This window comes from Aspergillus foveolatus (assembly GCF_047715535.1).
Source record: "Aspergillus foveolatus strain CBS 279.81 unplaced genomic scaffold BDW70scaffold_1, whole genome shotgun sequence".
In the NCBI taxonomy this organism is placed as follows: Eukaryota; Fungi; Ascomycota; class Eurotiomycetes; order Eurotiales; family Aspergillaceae; genus Aspergillus; species Aspergillus foveolatus.
This window is the reverse complement of record NW_027396065.1, coordinates 895,875-913,710: the sequence shown is the minus strand read 5'-3', so window position 1 is coordinate 913,710 and position 17,836 is coordinate 895,875. Positions and strand designations below refer to the sequence as shown.

The following is a 17,836-nucleotide window of genomic DNA, read 5'->3' as shown; positions in this document are numbered from 1 at the left end:
TGGGCCTAAATTTTCTGGTATGTCCTGCGCAAAGCGCTGTTAGCTGCTAGCTAGTCGTCTTAGCGTGCCTAGCATTTGGCGGGGAAGCTGGATCAGGACACAGGGTAGTAGTAGATGATGCACAGGCGCATTAGCACGGTGATTCTTCGGACTGAGCTGGGAAATGTGGCTCGATTTGATTCAAGAATCGAAACTAGAGTGGTTTTTGAATAATAACACCTGGCTCTCATCCTAGATAATTCCAAGAATCGTTCTTGGACGTTGATTAAGCGTAGTGGACCTGCAATTTTCTAGAATAGGAGACTGCTAGTAGGTCTCCGATGTCCGGAGATCAGAGGGGACCCCGGGCGGGATCTCTGGAATTTTTAAATCGAGTGTACGAACACCAACTTGAGCCTTCAAAGTTATGTACAGAATCCCATTGCGAAGGTATCCTTTTCTAAATCTGCCGGGCTAGGTCAAGAACCTTTTTGAGACCGTCTACCACCAACAAGTTGTCTGGTTCAAACTTGGGCTCAATGTCTCTCCAACGGCCTGTTCCATGAAGCTTAATGCTGAATAATACACGCTAGTAATCGTCATACGGTGGCGGTCTAGCCGCACCAAGTAGTAGTCCCTCCGGAGTTTTGGTGTGGTCCCAGGAAGTCCCAGAAAGACGCAGAAAGAGCTGAGAAATGTCGCTCTTGCCCCGTGGTTCACAAATCATCCATAGGTCTTTGAATAATTCAATCACCTTTTCCCCCTTGGCTTAGTTACCCTGAAATCATCCAACGACGGCCTTTACTACTTCTCTCCTTCGCACTCTCCTCTTTGTCTCTTCTCCATGCCCGTCTGCTAGTCCTAACGTCATACTATGATTCCCGCATTGTTCTGCCACATTATCAGAATGGGACTTCGCAACCGTCACTACTGCTAAGCTTCCTAGCGAGTTTTACGTCTTTACTTCTAGTTGACAGGCTGCGATACGGATCGTGGATCGTTCGGCCGTCGGAACGGATTTCATTGTTTGTACGGACTGAGGGTTATGCCTCTGTGTCGTTAGGACCCAGTGACGACGCTCTTGCTTGCACCAGTCGTTTTGAAGAGTCCACCTATCTACGATACTAGCGAACCGAAAATGGAGGGTGTTGAGACCGTTGATGTGAGCTGGCTCCATCATTCTCAGAAAGGTACATACCTGCAGGCTCTGGCTTGGGCATTCGGTCCTCCTAACCTCTGGCTGGCAGACAACAACCTCTCTCGCTGCAGATCCGTCTCGTCGCTCGGTAACGATGTGGAAACGACACCGACGCAACAGTCCCAACCCGACAAAGTTCCATCTACGGACAAAGCTACGTCTTCGTCACAGGATACCTCTGTTCGCTCAAACTCGGTCAAATCGGACGCTCACAACGTCAGCTCTCGGTCTGACAGAGAAGGTCGGGATGGCGAATCGGCAACCAGCAACGTAACACCTCCGACGTCAGATTTGTTTCCGAAGAGTGCACCGAAACCGATAGGAAGACGCGGATCGTGGATTTCAAGCATCAGTTCCAAGTTCTCCTCTGGGTCCACACCTCCGTCGCAATCCAATATGAAACCTTCCGCAGCGCCGAAAGCGAGCCCTCCCGCCTCAAAACTTGACATGCATAATCCGTTTGGCGCAGCATACTCGCCCAAGGATAAGGAAGAAGAGAAGAAGGACGAGAACACACCATTCACCTCTAGCTCGCCTCGGGGCCCCTCGTTTCTGCAGACTGCGTTTAGGAAACTATCTTCCTCGGGTTCCAGTGGGGGAAAGCCAGCTGCTGGCAATGGTATTGTTTGTGAGCGTCGCACACTAAATATCGATAAAGACCGGGATAGGTGTAAAGTTCCAAACTTGAATCAGGCGAAGTTGCGGCGGGTTGCCTTTTGCGTTGACGTCGAGATTGCGGGTATAGCACCCCGGGATTCCGACGAGGAAAGCCCAAGCACAGCGCGACGTCACGTCATTGATGTGAATGGTCACAAGTTGAAGCGAACGAACTCGAAGTCCAAGAGTAAGGATGAGGCCGAATCGCCGAAGCGTCCGCAAGGTACGCAGGGTGGTAAAGGGACGTCAACCCAGGAGAGTCCTGCCAGAAACATCTCTCCTACGACGCCGACGAACGGGGGCGCGCCAAATGGTGAAATTAAGGAGCCTACAAGGAAGCAAGAAAAGAAAAAGCGATCAGAAGAGGAGAGAAAGGAACGAAGAGAGAGGAAGCGGAGACTGGCGGAAGCGAACGGCTCCATCCCAATGCAGCTGACGGCTGATGATCATGAGAGCGATTCAAAAAGTAATACATCCGGTGGGGCTCGGCCTGGAGCGCAGAGTCACCCAACGACAGATCCAATTCGGATCTATCGGCGTTGTTGTCAATTGCGTGAGACGCCTGTTCTCAAACGGATCGTTGATGAAATCTCGTCGCCTTCATCGACGCTAGCAGAGTCCCCTGGTACCGTCGCTGTGCTGAACCTTAGCAATTTTCCCATGACTTCTGAAGACATTGCCACATTCAGCGACTGGTTGGCGGTTGTACCGGTACGGAAATTAATTCTTGAGAAATGCTCTTTGACGGATGATGCTGTTCGTGCCATACTTTCAGGCCTACTATCCACTAAAACCGTGGAGCAGATGAGGCGAAGGCGTGGGAAGAATAGGAATGGTAACGCCAAATCGACGGAGAAGATTGAGAGATTCAGCGTCGTGGAAAAGCTGTCTCTGAAGGATAATCCGAGAATTGGCACAGAAGGATGGCGCCATATCAGTCTGTTCATTCATCTCTCCAAATCCCTCAAAGCCATCGATCTCTCAGGCATTCCGCTCCCAAAAGCGGCCCCTATTCCACTGAATGATCCTACGAATGTGAATCCGCAAAGGACGAATACCACTCCTGCCAATACTGATGTGGCCACTGTGTTCGCAAATTCTCTTTCAAACCGGTTCGGTGGCGACCACCTTGAAGAACTGCTGCTCAGCGAATGCAAGCCTACGATGGAAGAGGTGAAAAGGATATGTGAGGCTGCCACAACCGTTGGTTTGAGAAGGCTGGGCTTAGCCAATAACGGTGTGACCCGAGAAGGCCTAAAACATGTCGTTCGGTATCTAGAATCGGGCAAATGTGAAGGCTTGGATTTAGGAGGTAATCCGATAGGGGAAGATTTGGACCTCATCACCGATGCTATCGAGAGCCACCTTCCTCTCTATGCACTAAGCTTGGCAGATTGTTCCCTGACACCTTCTACCATCTACCCGCTGCTCCAAGCGTTTACGCAATTGCCCAACATTCGGTTTATTGATTTCTCACATAATCCTGCGCTGTTTTCGACACAGCCGGACGCGTTGTCAACCCTTAGACGCTTTCTTCCTAAGATGCCCAACTTGAGGCGCATCCATTTGGCTGATGTCAACCTTTCTTCTGACCATACGATAGCTCTTGCCGAGATTCTGCCGGAATGCCCAAGTCTAAGCCACTTGAGTATACTGGAAAATCCCGCCATCGTCGCCCTTGCGTCAGCGACAGATCCGGAAGCCCAGGAAGAAGCGTGTGCTGTATATGCATCTCTCCTCGCTGCAGTACGGGTGTCACGGACCATCATTGCCATTGATATTGAAGATCCAAGCTCCGAGAACAATGAAGTTGTCAAAGCCTTAGCATCTCAAATTGTCGCATATTGTCTTCACAATCTTGAAGGCGGTGCTCTTGAAGCAGAGCTTTCTGAAAACATCGACTCATCGCAGCCACGAAACTCGGTACCGATTCCTGAGATCCTTCAGCACATTGTCGGCCATGGTACTGTAGAAGAAGGGGCTGAGGATGATGATGAACTTGCTCCTGATGAGGACTATGTCATTGGAGGCACGGGTGTGGTCAAAGCTCTTGGGGTCTGTCTTGGTAACCTCGACCAGCATTTGCCAGGCGATGTGTCCGGTCCTCCAAGTGGCACAACAACACCTAGGCATCGAAAATCTAGGTCATTGGCTGCTAAACGTCCCCGCGATATGTCCAAGAACCTTCTAGACTCGGCTCGTGGTATACGCAGCAGAATTGAGTCTGCACTTGTGCGTGAGGATCGCGCAGGCAATGACGCTAATTACAGTAAGATTCAATTCGCCTCGTTTCTGCTGGAATGGTGCTAACGGGCGTTCTAACTACAGGGCGTCTCCAATTCCTTGACAGCACGCTGCAAAAAATGATCCAGCGCTTCGAGGATGAATACCCGGAGACACGGATTGTGCGACAGCCTCTGCAGCCTCACCAGGACACAAGCTCTCAAAATTCAGGAGACGATAGCTATCTCGCCACGAGTATAGGCAACCTCCAATCGGCTGGCGCTGTCGCTGATAATGAGAATGCCGTCGATGATGATGAAGGCGACCAGTATGCTGTCCGCCTATCCCGGACTAGTTCTATAACATCCCTCTACTCCCGCGCAATGACTTCCGAAGAGGGCCACGTTCACCGTCTCGGGCAAAACATCCGTCGCGACTTCCTTCCTCTGGACCAGGCGGAGGAGACAGAGTCTTCTGAAATCATGGACGAGTCTCAATTGGCAGCTCTGCGTGAGAAATTGGATCGTCTGCATGAAGAACAGACTCGCTCGCACTTTGAGAGTGTGGGTGCCGACAAAGCTTTCCAGGAGCTGGGCTCTACGGTTGAAGAATTATGGGCAATTCAGCGGCAGGACTCGGAAGCCTATGAAAGGTTCAGGCAAAGTCAGATTGCTGCTCAAATCAACAGCGGCAGGAGAACGCCTTCTGTGTCCGACACTAGTAGGGCCAGAGGAAGCAACATCGGCCGCGAACAACCATCTGCTCCATGATTTAGCACTTCTTTCCGTGGACTATCTCTGTCGCGAAGATATAGTGCGCATATTTACATTCTATCAGCCACTGTATTGTTGATCTTTATATACCCACTACGATACATGCCTTTTCGTTTTTGCTCATGATCATTAGCGTGTACTTGTCATAGCATGTTCTTACTCGGTCTCGATTCGTCTGTACCTCTATGGGTGTGATGTTGGTTTTGTACGCTAGTTGTAGGATGCCCTGGGTCCATATGGCTCTGTATGTTCAAGTGTACTATCACCGTTCAATAACCGCCTTCTATTTAGATATATAGTGGATAGTTATATATTACATTTTTATATGTCCGCTACCAGGCGGACCTGTCATGATCCATCCTCAGTTTTGAAGTGAGCTCAAACCAAGAGTACATTAAACTATATAGCTACAAAATAATGGTTGATTGATGTCCGAGGCGAGTATAAGTGGGTGACATCATGGGCGAACTCGACCCCGGCCCGACCTCGGCTCCATCCCCAGCTTTGCGGAGAGTCGCGGCCGCGTTCACATGCATGGGGCACTTCAGCTATCTCACCATTCTTCAACCAACATCCAACAATATCATCACTTTCCCCAAAGAAGTATCGCCGCTGGTCATGTTGCCTTACGTTGATTCTGGATAAAGTCGTTTTTATCCTTGCGTGAGCGGCCGTTTCCGTCACTATGGCTGCTCAGTCGAAACTCCCTAGGGAACGCTCCGTTCGACAGATTCTCTCCAGCCTGGCATCATTATACCTCCGCCACCGCACCAATATTTCTCGCGCAGTCTATCTCGCGCTATTCGCTGCCCTCGCAAAGCGTATCCATAATGCTATATCGGAGCAAAAGGCGGCGTCTCAACGTCAGGTGGATCTGCGGAGGAAACCAGGAACCAGCAGTCTCGGCGATGGCGGCGACAAACCACGGAAGAAGGTGGGCGTTAATCGTGAATTCCTCCGAAACTTGGCACGTCTGCTCAAGATCGTGATACCGGGCTGGCGGAGTAAAGAGCTACGCTTGTTGATAAGCCATAGTGTCTTTTTGGTGCTGCGGACGCTGCTCAGTCTGTACGTTGCTGAACTAGACGGTCGGCTTGTCAGCAATCTGGTGCGAGGGAAGGGAAAGGACTTTCTGCTGGGACTGGTGTGGTGGATGATTGTTGCGGTGCCTGCGACGTTTACAAACTCTATGGTGAGCATCATGCACATTCAGGGATAAACTAATTGCTGCTGGAACAGAACGTAGCTAACATATATTCCCCCGAAATAGTTGTCTTATCATCAGTGCAAGCTTGCACTCAGCTACCGCAAGCGCCTTACCGATCACATTCACGACAAATACCTATCAAACATGACTTTTTATGCGATATCGGCCTTGGACGACCGAGTCAAGAACCCTGATCAACTCATTACAGTGGACGTATCCCGATTCTCTGATAGCTTGGCGGAACTCTACTCTAATCTGGCCAAGCCAATACTTGACATGATGATCTACAATTACTCGCTTTCGAAGAGTGTTGGAGGTGAAGGTCTCTTTATTATGAGCCTCTTGGTTCAACTATCTGCCAACGTCATGCGCGCATTGACGCCGCCGTTCGGTAAATACGTTGCCGACGAAGCTCGCCTGGAAGGCGAGTTCAGGTTTCTCCATTCGAGGTTAATCGACTACTGTGAAGAAATTGCTCTATATCATGGCCACGAAGCTGAGAAGGACACCTTGGACAAGGGCTATTTCACTCTCATTAAGCATGTGAACCGAATCCTGCGTAGGCGCCTATACCACGGATTTATGGAGGATTTCGTTATCAAGTACTTCTGGGGCGCGCTGGGTCTGATTCTGTGCAGTGTCCCGGTTTTCTTTAGAATATCTGGTCAAGTCACCCAGACAATGGGTGACCGTACAGAAAGTGAGTCCTTATTGCTTTCCGGTTGAGTAACTGTATTCGAATAGGAACTAATGCGCGAAACAGGTTTCGTCACTAATAGACGCATGTTACTCTCCTCATCAGACGCCTTCGGCCGTCTAATGTTCTCCTATAAGGAAATCTCCGAGCTAGCAGGCTTCACAGCCCGTGTATCATCCCTGCTAGATGTGATGGACGACCTCCTAGCCGGGCGCTTCGAAAAAAAACTTGTGTCCTCCGCCTCAACAGAAGAAAACGCTGCCGTCCTCTCCGGCCGCGGCATCATTGAAGAAAGCGACGCAATCGAATTCACCGACGTCCCCATCGTTTCCCCCAATGGTGACGTCCTCGTTCGCAAACTCACCTTTACCGTCCACCCAGGCGACCACCTCCTCATTGTCGGCCCTAACGGCTGCGGCAAATCCTCCCTCTTCCGAATCTTAGGCGGCCTCTGGCCCGTCTACGGCGGCCGCGTGAAGAAGCCTCGCTTTGAAGACATCTTCTACATCCCGCAACGGCCTTACCTCTCCCGCGGCACCCTCCGCCAACAGGTCATATACCCAGATGGGGTGCGCGAAATGCGCGCCAAGGGAATTACGGACGATGATCTGTACGATATTCTATCCGTCGTGGAAATTGCTTCTGTCGTTGATCGTCCTGACGGCTGGGACGCTGAGGAGGAATGGCGCGACGTTCTCTCCATCGGTCTCCAGCAACGGATCGCAATGGCGCGACTGTTCTACCACCGTCCTAAATTCGCGATATTGGACGAGTGTACCTCATCCGTCACCCTTGAAATTGAGCGCGTAATGTATGAAACGGCGAAGAAACTTGGCACGACACTCATGACTGTTTCGCATCGTCGCAGTTTGTGGAAGTACCATAAGATGATTTTGCAGTTTGACGGGCAGGGTGGGTATATCTTTACTGGACTAGATTGGGAGAAGAGAATGAAGCTGGAGGAGTAAGTTTTGCCCTTCCTCTTTTCGTTCTGCTTCCGTCGGTTTAACTGTGTTGGCTTTCTACTAACTGCTTTTGCGTTTTTAGTGAGAAGGAAGAACTCGATCTCCAATTGAGGGCTATACCAGAGCTACAGAAAAGGATGGCTGAGTTGACTTCTACGTAGATGTGTAGTGCTCATTCTCTCTTCATGTATAGGTGGATAAGTGCAGCGAGTCAAAAATCAGGCTCAACGAGCTACGCATATATCTAAACCCTATGTTAGAGGGTGTGCGTGATGTAGCACATCCCATCTATTAGAGAGATAATTTTACTAACTTGGTTACTGTATATGAAGCATAACTTCCTGGAACACAAGGGCTCAACTGCCTCATGTAAGCTAGTTCTACCAAAGCTATAACTCTGGTGACTGCTCAATGGATAGGATGTGACAGCTTTGAAGACCTGGGAAGAGCCAGACAATAGTACGCACATTAAGCCGGCTCGCAGAGCATATGGGTCAGAACGAGATTCAGAAAAGCATACAAGGCCCACCCGATTATCAGCGATCCCAGCCCGTGGAGAAGTTAATCCCTAACAGGCAGCGGCTCAATATTCCAGATACTCTCCGCATACTCATTAATCACGCGATCCGTGGAGAAGAACCCCATCCTAGCAACGCTGGTAATGCTCTTGCTTACCCACTCCTCGCGATCCTTGAACGCCTCGTCTACCATCTCCTGCGTCTTGATGTACGAATTGAAGTCGTCCGAGACAAGATAGTAGTCGCCATGCTCGGCAATGGAAGCGAGAAGAGCAGAGAAGTGCGAGGCATCGCCGAATGTGCCGGAGCGAATGACATCAAAAACACGGGCGAGCTGCGGATCGAGAGCGAAGCCGCTGTACATATGTTTGTGCCGGATTTCTTCAACGTCTTCGGCGAGATTTCCAAAGAGAAAAATGTTTTGTTCGCCGATTTCGCGGGTAATTTCGATCTATCGGTTGAGTGGTTAGTTATGTAGATGTCAGTGCTGATCAGTTAGGGCTAGGATGGAGTATCTGGGCTTGGAGAGGAGGAAAAGGAGAACTTACGTTAGCTCCATCGCAGGTGCCAATGATGAGTCCTCCGTTGAGGACGAATTTCATGTTACTTGTGCCGCTTGCCTCGGTGCCAGCCGTAGAGATGTGCTCGCTGATGTCGGAGGCCGGACATATGATCTCCGCCTTGCTGACATTGTAGTCTTCAATGAAGATAACTTTCAGAAGATCTCCAACATCTGGATCATTGTTAACAACTACTGAAACCTCGTTTATGAGGTGGATTATTGTTTTAGCCATCCAGTAACCTGGGGCCGCTTTGCCGCCGAAGATAGAGACGCGAGGCTGGACCTTCTTCTTCTCCTCAGTAGACATGGACTTAATCTTCAGGTAGCGGTCAATGACACCAAAGATGTTGAGTTGTTGGCGTTTGTACTCGTGGATGCGTTTCACCTGGACGTCGAACAGAGAGTTTGGGTTCACACTATATCCGGTCGTTTCCTTGATGTGCTTAGCGAGCCGGAGCTTGTTCGAGGTCTTGATCTCTACCCATTCTCTCTGGAAATCCTTATCGTCAGCATAATCTTCTAGCTGGTCTAGGAGAGTTAGGTCGGTCAGGAAATCGTAGCCTCCAAGCTTGGAGGCAATTAGGTCGGACAGCCTAGGGTTTGCCTGATGGAGCCAGCGGCGTGGGGTTACCCCATTGGTGACATTCGTAAACTTGTCTGGGCCGTAGATCGCGACAAAATCTCTGAATATGGTGGACTGGATAAGGTCCGAGTGCAACTCGGCGACGCCGTTGACTTTGTGGGAGCCAATGACCGCAACATGGGCCATTCTGACCATCTTCGGATGTGACTCCTCAATTATAGACACTCTCGAGAGAATCTCGCGGTCATCGGGAAATTTCTTCTCCACCAATTGCAAGAAGTACAGGTTGATCTCGAAGATGAGTTGCATGTGACGTGGAAGGAGGTTTTGCAGTAGGGGCACCGACCACTTTTCGAGGGCTTCTGGTAAGACGGTATGGTTAGTGTAGCCGAAAGTGTTGGTCACGATATCCCAGGATTCATCCCAATCAAGGCCTTCAATATCAATGAGGATGCGATGCAGTTCGACGATCGCCAATGTGGGATGAGTATCGTTGAGCTGAATGGCAACCTGATCTGAGAACTCGCTCCATGGGCGACCTGTCTTCTTAAACCTTCTTACAATATCGTGAAGTGAGGCTGCACACCAAAAGTACTGTTGCTTCAACCGCAGCTCTTTGCCCCTGTCCAGATTATCATTCGGGTAAAGGACGGCTGAAATTGTTTCAGCGCGTTGCTGATCTGCTACTGCACTTTCATAGTCACCGGCATTGAACTTCTGAAAGTCGAATTCGCCGCTAGCTGCTTTGCTTGACCAAAGACGTAGATTATTTGTGGTACGCGTGCCGTATCCTGGGATTGGGACATCGTACGCCACAGCTTGCACCGTCTCGCCGTCCTGCCATGAGTGCACAGTCTTCCCGTTCTCATCCTCATAGGTCCTCACCCAGCCGTAGAATTGGATGTCGACGGTAATCTCATGTCGAGGAAACTCCCAGGGATTGAAATCAAGCCAGTAATCAGGGATTTCAACTTGGTATCCATCTACAATCTCCTGCTTGAAGATTCCGTATCTATAACGCAATCCATAACCCCAGGCAGGGTAGTTGAGAGTTGCGAGGCTGTCGAGCAGGCATGCTGCCAGACGTCCCAGACCACCATTACCAAGGGCGGCGTCGTGCTCCTGGCTAACCACGTCCTCAATTCGAAAACCCATATCGCTCAGACCCTCTATGCATGGCTTAGCAATAGCGCTTCCACAATAAATACTCGGCTCCTACCTCTCGCAACGTCCTTCATGCCCACATTGAGCATCGCGTTATCGAGGGCTCTGCCCATCAGGAACTCGAGCGACAGATCTGTTAACTTGGTCAGCGTAGAATCCATAAAGTCAGCCATTCTGTATTACAGTAGACCCGTTTCTGGTCGTTTAAAGTTTGCCTCTGTTGGGTTTTGTTCCATTCGATGATCAACCGGTCTCGGAAAGCCAGAGCGGTTCCAGAGTACGCAGCACTAAGTCTGGTCAGAGTCCAATCACGAGAGAAGCAGAGGCAAGGGAACATACAGTTCATCACAATTGTACAGCGAGCGTGCCAGCGTGGTTTCGACGTGGCGTACGAGTTCATGCTGTTGAGAACACAGGTCAAGAGGCTGTATCAGCATAAAAGCAGCTGACATACCTCAAATTCTTCTTTGTTTGTAAAGCCAGACACAGACTATTCTTAAGTTAGTCTTGTCGTTCGCGGAAAACATATAGGAAGTGTTATTGGGGTCTGCTCGTAGCTTACATGTTTCCTCCATCTAGGTGACAGACCAAGTTAGTCATGCCAGTCACTTAGTAGACCAAAGTGCCGAGATTCATTTCACTTACGCTTCTCTTAATGCTTCAGGGATACTGGCTTCAACACTCTTGATCTCCGCCTTCCCAAAGCCAGTGTAGTTGCGTTTGTGCTTAGGCCGACTGAACCCAGGGCCAATTGGTCCTTTGAGATCCGAAACCGGGGCTCCAACGGAGGGTCTTCTTTCGTGACGTCCCTCAGACATGATGCCAATAATTGAACGTTTGCACGACGCGTCTGAATATAGCTGGGCTGCCGGGTCGAGACTTGATAGTGGGCGTTGAAAACAAAGAAAGCTGCGCAGTAACTAGAGATGCAAATGAGCACGATATAACAAGCTTCAACAATCGAGCGAGTAGTCTCGATTAAAGAATGAAATTGGAGGAAGATGGTAGAGGTAAGGGAGGGGTTATGATGACGAGGAGCTATGGCCTGGTCTTTGTACCCCGTGACGGGTATGCTAGGATTAGAACCTGGAAATCATCGAATCACTGCATGAGGGGTATTGCAGCACGGGCACCTGGGCCGCAGCGATGCAGATGAGCTCAACACGGTTTCTACATCCCAGAACCGTGGACTGGTCCAAGCTGTCTGGGCCTCAAAAGTTAGCTGAGGGTCTAGACTTGCTCTCCACTGCGGAGGAGCAGCTGTCAGTGCTCGAGCCACTGATCGAGCGACTATGGACGCTCTGGGGGTTATTATTTACGGAGAGACAGCTCACATGGCATTGTCGTTATGTTCAACTCGTGGTCAAAGAGAATATGCCATTTTACTGTTATGACGCAGCCGCTATATGTGACTATAGTAAATCTGACCACTCCGGCACTGGCATATGGTTTGATCTCGAATACCAGCCGGAACCTGCCTTATCGGCGCCACTGCCTTGGTTTTAATCGCCCGCTTTCGGTCAGTCAATCTAGTCAGTCAATATACTCTAAAGGTTACGCAGTCAGCACCAGTTGGAACCTACCTTGGAATAATAAGAAAAGTACCTATATTACCGCAGTACTACAATGTGAGAAGTATATTTCAAGGAACCCCTATCCAAGGACATGATACAAAAGACATAGACCATTGGAGGTCGAACGTATGGACAAGAGAACACAAGAAAAACAATCCCAGGGCACAAGAGACTGGATATCAGAAGCCCTCACGCATGATATATGCAAAGTATAGTGCCGCGGTCTGCAACTTTTTAGATCACAGTATAATGCTCATGTACCACAAGACAACCAGAGTCAGTGAATAGAAATAAGAGGCAAAAGGCAGTAGTTCGTGTCAATAACTAAACGATGCAGACAAACAGCTTTAATCACGCACCCGCCCGATCTCAGAAGGATTAAGGTGGGGAATTAGGAGACAGGCAGAGGAAAGGGAACCACCATGCTAGAAGTACGAATGAACATGACCCAACCCGGCGCCAAAGAAATGGGTAATTGAAAAACATCAATGCCGTTACGCCGAAAACTCTCCGCCAAAAACGTAGGAAGGGGAATAGAACAAAGAAAAAAGAGAGTATTCAAAAGCGAACATGAAGCCATCAGGGTGGAAAGGTGGAATGGACGCAGGATTGTGGTTGCGTTCGGTATGATGGAGCCATGTCGGGCTCAATGAGGTGAAGGCGACTCAGTTGTCGTTCACAGGATCCCTGAGTCTTTCAAAGCATTTTGCAGAATGGTCTCCTTTACCGCGGCAAATACCAGTCGGATATTCGTTGTGTCGGTAGCTTGCGTCAAGCTTTTCCAGATTATTAGATTATCCAGGAATGGAAAAAGATCATTCGCGTATGACTTACTGAGGGTATAAGTTCAGATGCGCTCTGTTGACCTGATTAAACCTCCAAAGGAGATATTTCGCGGCTCGATTCACATCGTTGCCCCCTGAGTAATCTGGAAAGTAGTTGCTCAATGGGGAGCGAGGTAACTTTTGCCGGAAAAGATCCACCTTGTTCAGGAAAAGGATGATACTTGTTCGCATGAACCATCGAGAGTTGACGACAGAGTCGAAGAGTACCAGACTCTCCATCATTCGGTTCTACCAGAAAGTTTAGCCTTAGGGGGGAAACACTGTTGAGAGCGCAGCCTACCTGGTTTCCCTCTTCCAATAGTACTTGGTCGTATTCGCTTAATGCCACGCAGAAGATAATAGACGTGACATTTTCGAAGCAGTGAATCCACTTTTTCCTCTCGCTGCGTTGGCCGCCGACATCAAACATGCTATAGCATATTATTAGTAGTGATCAATAACTCCCGGCAGGAGAATTCCTTACTGAATGCTTAATTGGCCCATCGTAAAGCGTGTCTCATAGATACCCGTCGTCTTGGTTCTTGCGCGCAGCACATCATTAACGTTTGGTATATAATCTGGTGACGTTATGCGCTTCGCTTCCTCGAAGAAACTAAAACTTGTTTCAGCATGCTTATACAAGGACAAGCTCGAGGAATCCTCACTAAGGCGCCGAATCCATCAAGTAGAACTCATTCTGTCTTTCTAGTGCTGTTGATGTACACGGATCATTCCAGATATAGGTTATGGCATCCCCTACCGTGGGATCTAGAGGTATATTGGGATCTGGGTCAATGTTGTAATTGGCGAGAAACTCGATATTGTCGCGGACTTTCTGGCTTGTAGGTTCAAGGTTAAATTGGTGGTAGGCTCCTATTAAAGCTTTCGCGCATTCAAGGAGATTTTTGTAGACTGTAAGTCGATATAGCGCCAGCTCCTCGACCGTATATCCGTTCTGATGAATGATTTTCATCTGCTTCACAATCGTTGATTTACCGCTTTCTCCAGATCCTATCAAGAAGGGCAAATTAGCTTTTGAGAAGGCCCTGCGACCTATCGCAGCCCGATTGCCGGGAAAAGGAAAGGGAGCTGTAGCGTACCGAGTAGCAGGATCTTGCATTCTCGCCGTAGACGCCTGGAGTCCTCTTCTAATTTCCGGTCGATTGCCTGGCTTCTCTTCTTCTGTTCCACATCTCCTGCTGATTCTGAACTGAAACACGACCCCATTTTCTAGATATTGTCTTCGACAGCGTCCGGTTGGACCATATGCTGTTCACCGAGCAAGCGCCGTCAGCCCGTGAGAGACGTCAAGGCCAGTTAAGTCAGAGGTTCGTCGGGAAACCGGCTACTTTCACAGCCCGAGATGATCGCTGGGAGGTATATGCGCGATGGAGGGGCAATGACCGACGTAGATGAAGCAACGGCAGCGTCGTGAGAACTGGTGATGCCTGCGGGGGGTATCGGAACCGATGGTAGAGTCTCAGGGACAGGATTACGGGGAGGATTAGGGATCGGACGAAGGTCTGAGCAGCGACTGCAGGCTGCCGAGACGGGGGTGACGGGTTACGGCGCAGGTGATGAAACGAGGGAGAGGACGGAGAAGAGCTGCGAGCGAAGTCCAGCTGTGGAAGACCTACGTCTCGCCAGGGCCGGTCGAATGGGGTGAGGGGTGACAGGATACAGATTGCGGAGCAAGAAGGCGTGAGAGAGCGACGAGCCGACGCTAAAAAGGGTAGCAGAGGGCGATCGGGGGATGATGTGGGAGTCGCTGGGGGCGCGGATCTCGAGAGTCAGATAATGTAAGCAAGTAGCGATTCCCACCAGCGAGGTTCGAGGGCGAGGCAGAAATCCAGCACGGCGATATGCAGGTAATACTTACAATTGGGTTAGTCTTATTGTTGAAGTTGGACACGTTGTGTACGAGACATAATAATCATCCTAATTCTGGTTGAGAGATTGAGATTAAACCCAAGCACTAAGAAATGAGATAATCTGCCTTGCTCTCCCGCACCGAATCTAAGACAGCTAATTGGTGAGGCAACTTGACGCCGTAGAACGGTAGGATCAGAAGCACTATTACTATTTTGCACTATTTTTCTATTGAACATTGTCACTCTAAGTTTTTATAGTCTGATCGCATTGACTTCTTGAGGAAGTGAGTGTTCGTCATCTCCTCCGTTGACCGTGGGTGCGGTGGAGTTGAGCTGGAGGATCCCGTATCCCATACGTAATTTGTACCCCGGGGTAAAGTAAACTAGACAGATGCCTGGTTAACAGGTTATAGGCCCATGGTCCATCTCGATCTGTGGGATGGTATGTGGACCAGCACAGTTAGCCGCAAATAGGAGCTCCTTGGTAGTGATAGCCGACAAGAATCCATGATAATCTCAGATAAATTCGCCTGGAATCGGATACCTGTGACATCAGTTCCTAGATTCATGGCTGTACTCTGTAGCTAAGCATTAATAACAGTGGCCTCCAGGGCTGTGGGATCCTGATCCTTTCGACGGCGGCTGGTGAGACTGGCATTCAATATTCTTCGTTACACATGTCTCATGGCTTTTATCTCCCGCTCTGTGCGTGTTATGACCGCTATATATATGTTCCCTAAGTCGAGACTCGATGAGTATTCCAGGTTCGTCTTGCAGCGCCGCTCTCACCACCATCTCTTAGCATTTTATTACATTGGACCTCCAACCTCCCACTCACTATCCGTTCCCGCCAGAAGCGCGGCAAGCTCCGATTTTCAAGATCCAAGTCACAGCTGTCACAAACCGATCCTTCCGCCAACCAATGCGCCCCGTTTAGGCACCCTTGGGCCTCCCCGTGGTACAAAAAAAATGACACGTGACGTCAACACAAAACACATGATGGCTGTGCAACATCTCAGCGACATATTGCCCCCAGAGAAGCTGGGCCACGGGCGAAACTCGTATATACCGACACTTCGAAGCCTGCAGGACTCGGAAGTCTTACCAAGCTGGTGCCTGACAGGACAACTTGAGCCTGAATGATTTTGGCGGGGCAGACTGGTCCGTTTGACTTTCCCCTTTGGAGTCTTTTCGGCGAAATGGCTCTGCCCAGCCTAGCCAACGCCACCAGAGTTAATGAGGCTGGGCTTCAACCTCCAGATGCCCGTGCTCATGCCCATCACGTGGGAGAGAGGATGATTATAGTTCGCATTGCGCCTGACTGATTTGCGAGTGGAAGACCTTATATACCTCATCTTTCTTATCAGCGCGATAGAGCCCCGGCTCAATAGCACTTTTACCACGCGAACTGCGCTGAGAGAGAGGCTCAGAGACATACGAAGTTCTTAATAGCGGGCGATTAACAATGCTAAGGATTTTCAGGAACTCCTACTCCGCCCTGAGAGATTTGCCATTTTGGCCTGGAAGCTAATTGCGTGTCCGCTCCCCCTAGACGGAGCGAGAGCTCAGGAGACGATCCGAAACCCAGACAGGGTTCTGAGTGCCCCAATGCACCGGTCTCGTATCTAAACGAAACATTTTTGAGGCGAAGGAGACAAACTATCCTCAGATAATCCGTGCGGACTAAGGCCAAGCGGATCATGACTTTGAGGCTGTGTTACAGCCATAAATTGGCTAATGCATCTGTTTGGTGCTTGCTAACAGCATCAGGTCTATTTGTCAGTGTCTCACTATAAGGCATCACTCTTATGGCTTCGGGTGTTCGCAAGATCGAACTTTCTATTTGGATATGCACTTCCATACATCTTGCCATGATGTAGCACGCGACGGCCTTTGTATGAATCTCGCGAAATGCCCAGCTGGAGGAGTAACCATATCCCTTGCCTCTATGACCACTAGGCGTCTGGCCGATGGGGAACCCAATGAGCTTCGCCGAAGTCCAATTCCATGCCGAACATACAGAGCCATCTCGAGACTGATAAAAATGGAAGACTGTGCATGCAGGCCGACTGGACTTTTACCTTAGTCCTCTATCCTTGGATTGCCATTGCTCGCAGAGAACAAAGGACGAGTACATCGACGACGGTTGACCTGTCGCACCAAACATACATCGAATAGTTACAGTACGCTTGAAGATTTTCATATACAATGAATTGATTCGGGAGAAACCATGACCTGTAGTTGTCTGTTATCTTCCATAGATCAAGAGATCAGTAACAGTCGAGCGGCGTTTGAGCGGTAAGCGTCCGGAGACGCAAGGCAGCAGGTTATACCTCGACAGCTAAATTTATGCCTGAACGTGTCACAGCAGTGTCTGCTTGAAGAATGCAGCCGAACCCTTGAAACTCGCAGGAGAATGTGTGATAAATATGCCAGTTCTGCGATGTTTGTGATGCCTCTATATATAGTTCTGCAGGCGGTGAACGTCTGTGCTGTCATAGTAGATTGCCCAAAAGGTTGAGACAACGTGGTATGGTGTAAATCGCCCTGTCAGGTGCAATACGTAGATATACACGTAGATAAACTCCACCGAATAATTCTAGGATTCGAGAATTTTGGTGCGATAGTTATGACTTTCTTCTGGCCCTCCAATAATGTCAATGCGCACCTGTGTTGTTGTTGAAGCCGAAGTGCAAGAGGGTCCGGAGGTCGACCGTCTATGACGTATTCTACTTCTCTCGTCTCTGGGACTCTCCACCAGGACACGCCCGCACTAGTAGCATGGAGCCTAGAACTTCCTGATTTCCAGCCCTTTGGCAAAACTTGCTGTCGGTCAAGATCCTAAAAAAAAAATTGTAGATCTAGTAATCTACCGAGGATGACCGCACAAGATCACCTTCTAGCAGGAGCATCGTTAAAGAGGGGATGTCTGACGATGAAGGCCACCTGTTGACCAATGCACTAGTGGATGTCATATTGAATGTTGGACAAGAGACTGAATTCTTGCAAGACGATGTTAGTAAGCTGTAATTGGAGGCTTG

At 49.5% G+C, this 17,836-nt stretch overlaps 4 protein-coding genes across 4 annotated transcripts; 2 read left to right on the top strand and 2 right to left on the bottom strand.

Moving 5' to 3' along the window:
* Positions 1–514: 514 nt before the first annotated feature.
* On the top strand, positions 515–5,188 carry BDW70DRAFT_125974 (putative cell wall biogenesis protein Mhp1). The gene is made up of 2 exons (XM_073735002.1): positions 515–4,103; positions 4,163–5,188. The coding sequence occupies exons 1-2, from the start codon at positions 1,118–1,120 to the stop codon at positions 4,825–4,827; spliced, it is 3,651 nt and encodes a 1,216-aa protein (XP_073601242.1). The 5' UTR covers positions 515–1,117; the 3' UTR covers positions 4,828–5,188.
* Positions 5,189–5,430: 242 nt separating this feature from the next.
* On the top strand, positions 5,431–8,024 carry BDW70DRAFT_3694 (ATP-binding cassette long-chain fatty acid transporter PXA2). The gene is made up of 4 exons (XM_073743853.1): positions 5,431–6,022; positions 6,101–6,737; positions 6,801–7,698; positions 7,782–8,024. Exons 1-4 carry the CDS (start codon positions 5,516–5,518, stop codon positions 7,858–7,860), a joined length of 2,121 nt encoding a protein of 706 aa, XP_073601241.1. The 5' UTR covers positions 5,431–5,515; the 3' UTR covers positions 7,861–8,024.
* A 236-nt stretch (positions 8,025–8,260) lies between these two features.
* Positions 8,261–11,344, bottom strand: glpV (glycogen phosphorylase; the record flags this gene model as incomplete). The annotated part of the gene is made up of 8 exons (XM_073739980.1): positions 8,261–8,668; positions 8,766–10,531; positions 10,582–10,659; positions 10,710–10,813; positions 10,866–10,927; positions 10,981–11,016; positions 11,089–11,101; positions 11,172–11,344. The coding sequence occupies 8 exons, from the start codon at positions 11,342–11,344 to the stop codon at positions 8,261–8,263; spliced, it is 2,640 nt and encodes an 879-aa protein (XP_073601240.1).
* A 714-nt stretch (positions 11,345–12,058) lies between these two features.
* On the bottom strand, positions 12,059–14,820 carry gpaB (guanine nucleotide-binding protein subunit alpha gpaB). Its single transcript, XM_073735001.1, has 7 exons — positions 14,804–14,820; positions 14,025–14,706; positions 13,590–13,935; positions 13,409–13,537; positions 13,226–13,355; positions 12,935–13,173; positions 12,059–12,876 (listed from the first exon to the last, which is right to left on the bottom strand). The coding sequence occupies exons 2-7, from the start codon at positions 14,149–14,151 to the stop codon at positions 12,777–12,779; spliced, it is 1,071 nt and encodes a 356-aa protein (XP_073601239.1). The 5' UTR covers positions 14,152–14,706; positions 14,804–14,820; the 3' UTR covers positions 12,059–12,776.
* Positions 14,821–17,836: the final 3,016 nt, after the last annotated feature.

What these genes read in the sequence shown, in the direction of transcription:
- BDW70DRAFT_125974 (XM_073735002.1), top strand. Translation starts at nt 1,118, where the DNA reads ATGGAGGGTGTTGAGACCGTTGATGTGAGCTGGCTCCATCATTCTCAG. An exon ending in AGGCAATGACGCTAATTACA is followed by an intron (nt 4,104 to 4,162) that starts GTAAGATTCAAT and finishes TTCTAACTACAG; the next exon opens with GGCGTCTCCAATTCCTTGAC.
- BDW70DRAFT_3694 (XM_073743853.1), top strand. Translation starts at nt 5,516, where the DNA reads ATGGCTGCTCAGTCGAAACTCCCTAGGGAACGCTCCGTTCGACAGATT. An exon ending in CGACGTTTACAAACTCTATG is followed by an intron (nt 6,023 to 6,100) that starts GTGAGCATCATG and finishes CCCCCGAAATAG; the next exon opens with TTGTCTTATCATCAGTGCAA. An exon ending in AAGAGAATGAAGCTGGAGGA is followed by an intron (nt 7,699 to 7,781) that starts GTAAGTTTTGCC and finishes TTGCGTTTTTAG; the next exon opens with TGAGAAGGAAGAACTCGATC.
- gpaB (XM_073735001.1), bottom strand. Translation starts at nt 14,151, where the DNA reads ATGGGGTCGTGTTTCAGTTCAGAATCAGCAGGAGATGTGGAACAGAAG. An exon ending in TTGATGGATTCGGCGCCTTA is followed by an intron (nt 13,538 to 13,589) that starts GTGAGGATTCCT and finishes AACAAGTTTTAG; the next exon opens with TTTCTTCGAGGAAGCGAAGC. An exon ending in ATGGGCCAATTAAGCATTCA is followed by an intron (nt 13,356 to 13,408) that starts GTAAGGAATTCT and finishes AATATGCTATAG; the next exon opens with CATGTTTGATGTCGGCGGCC.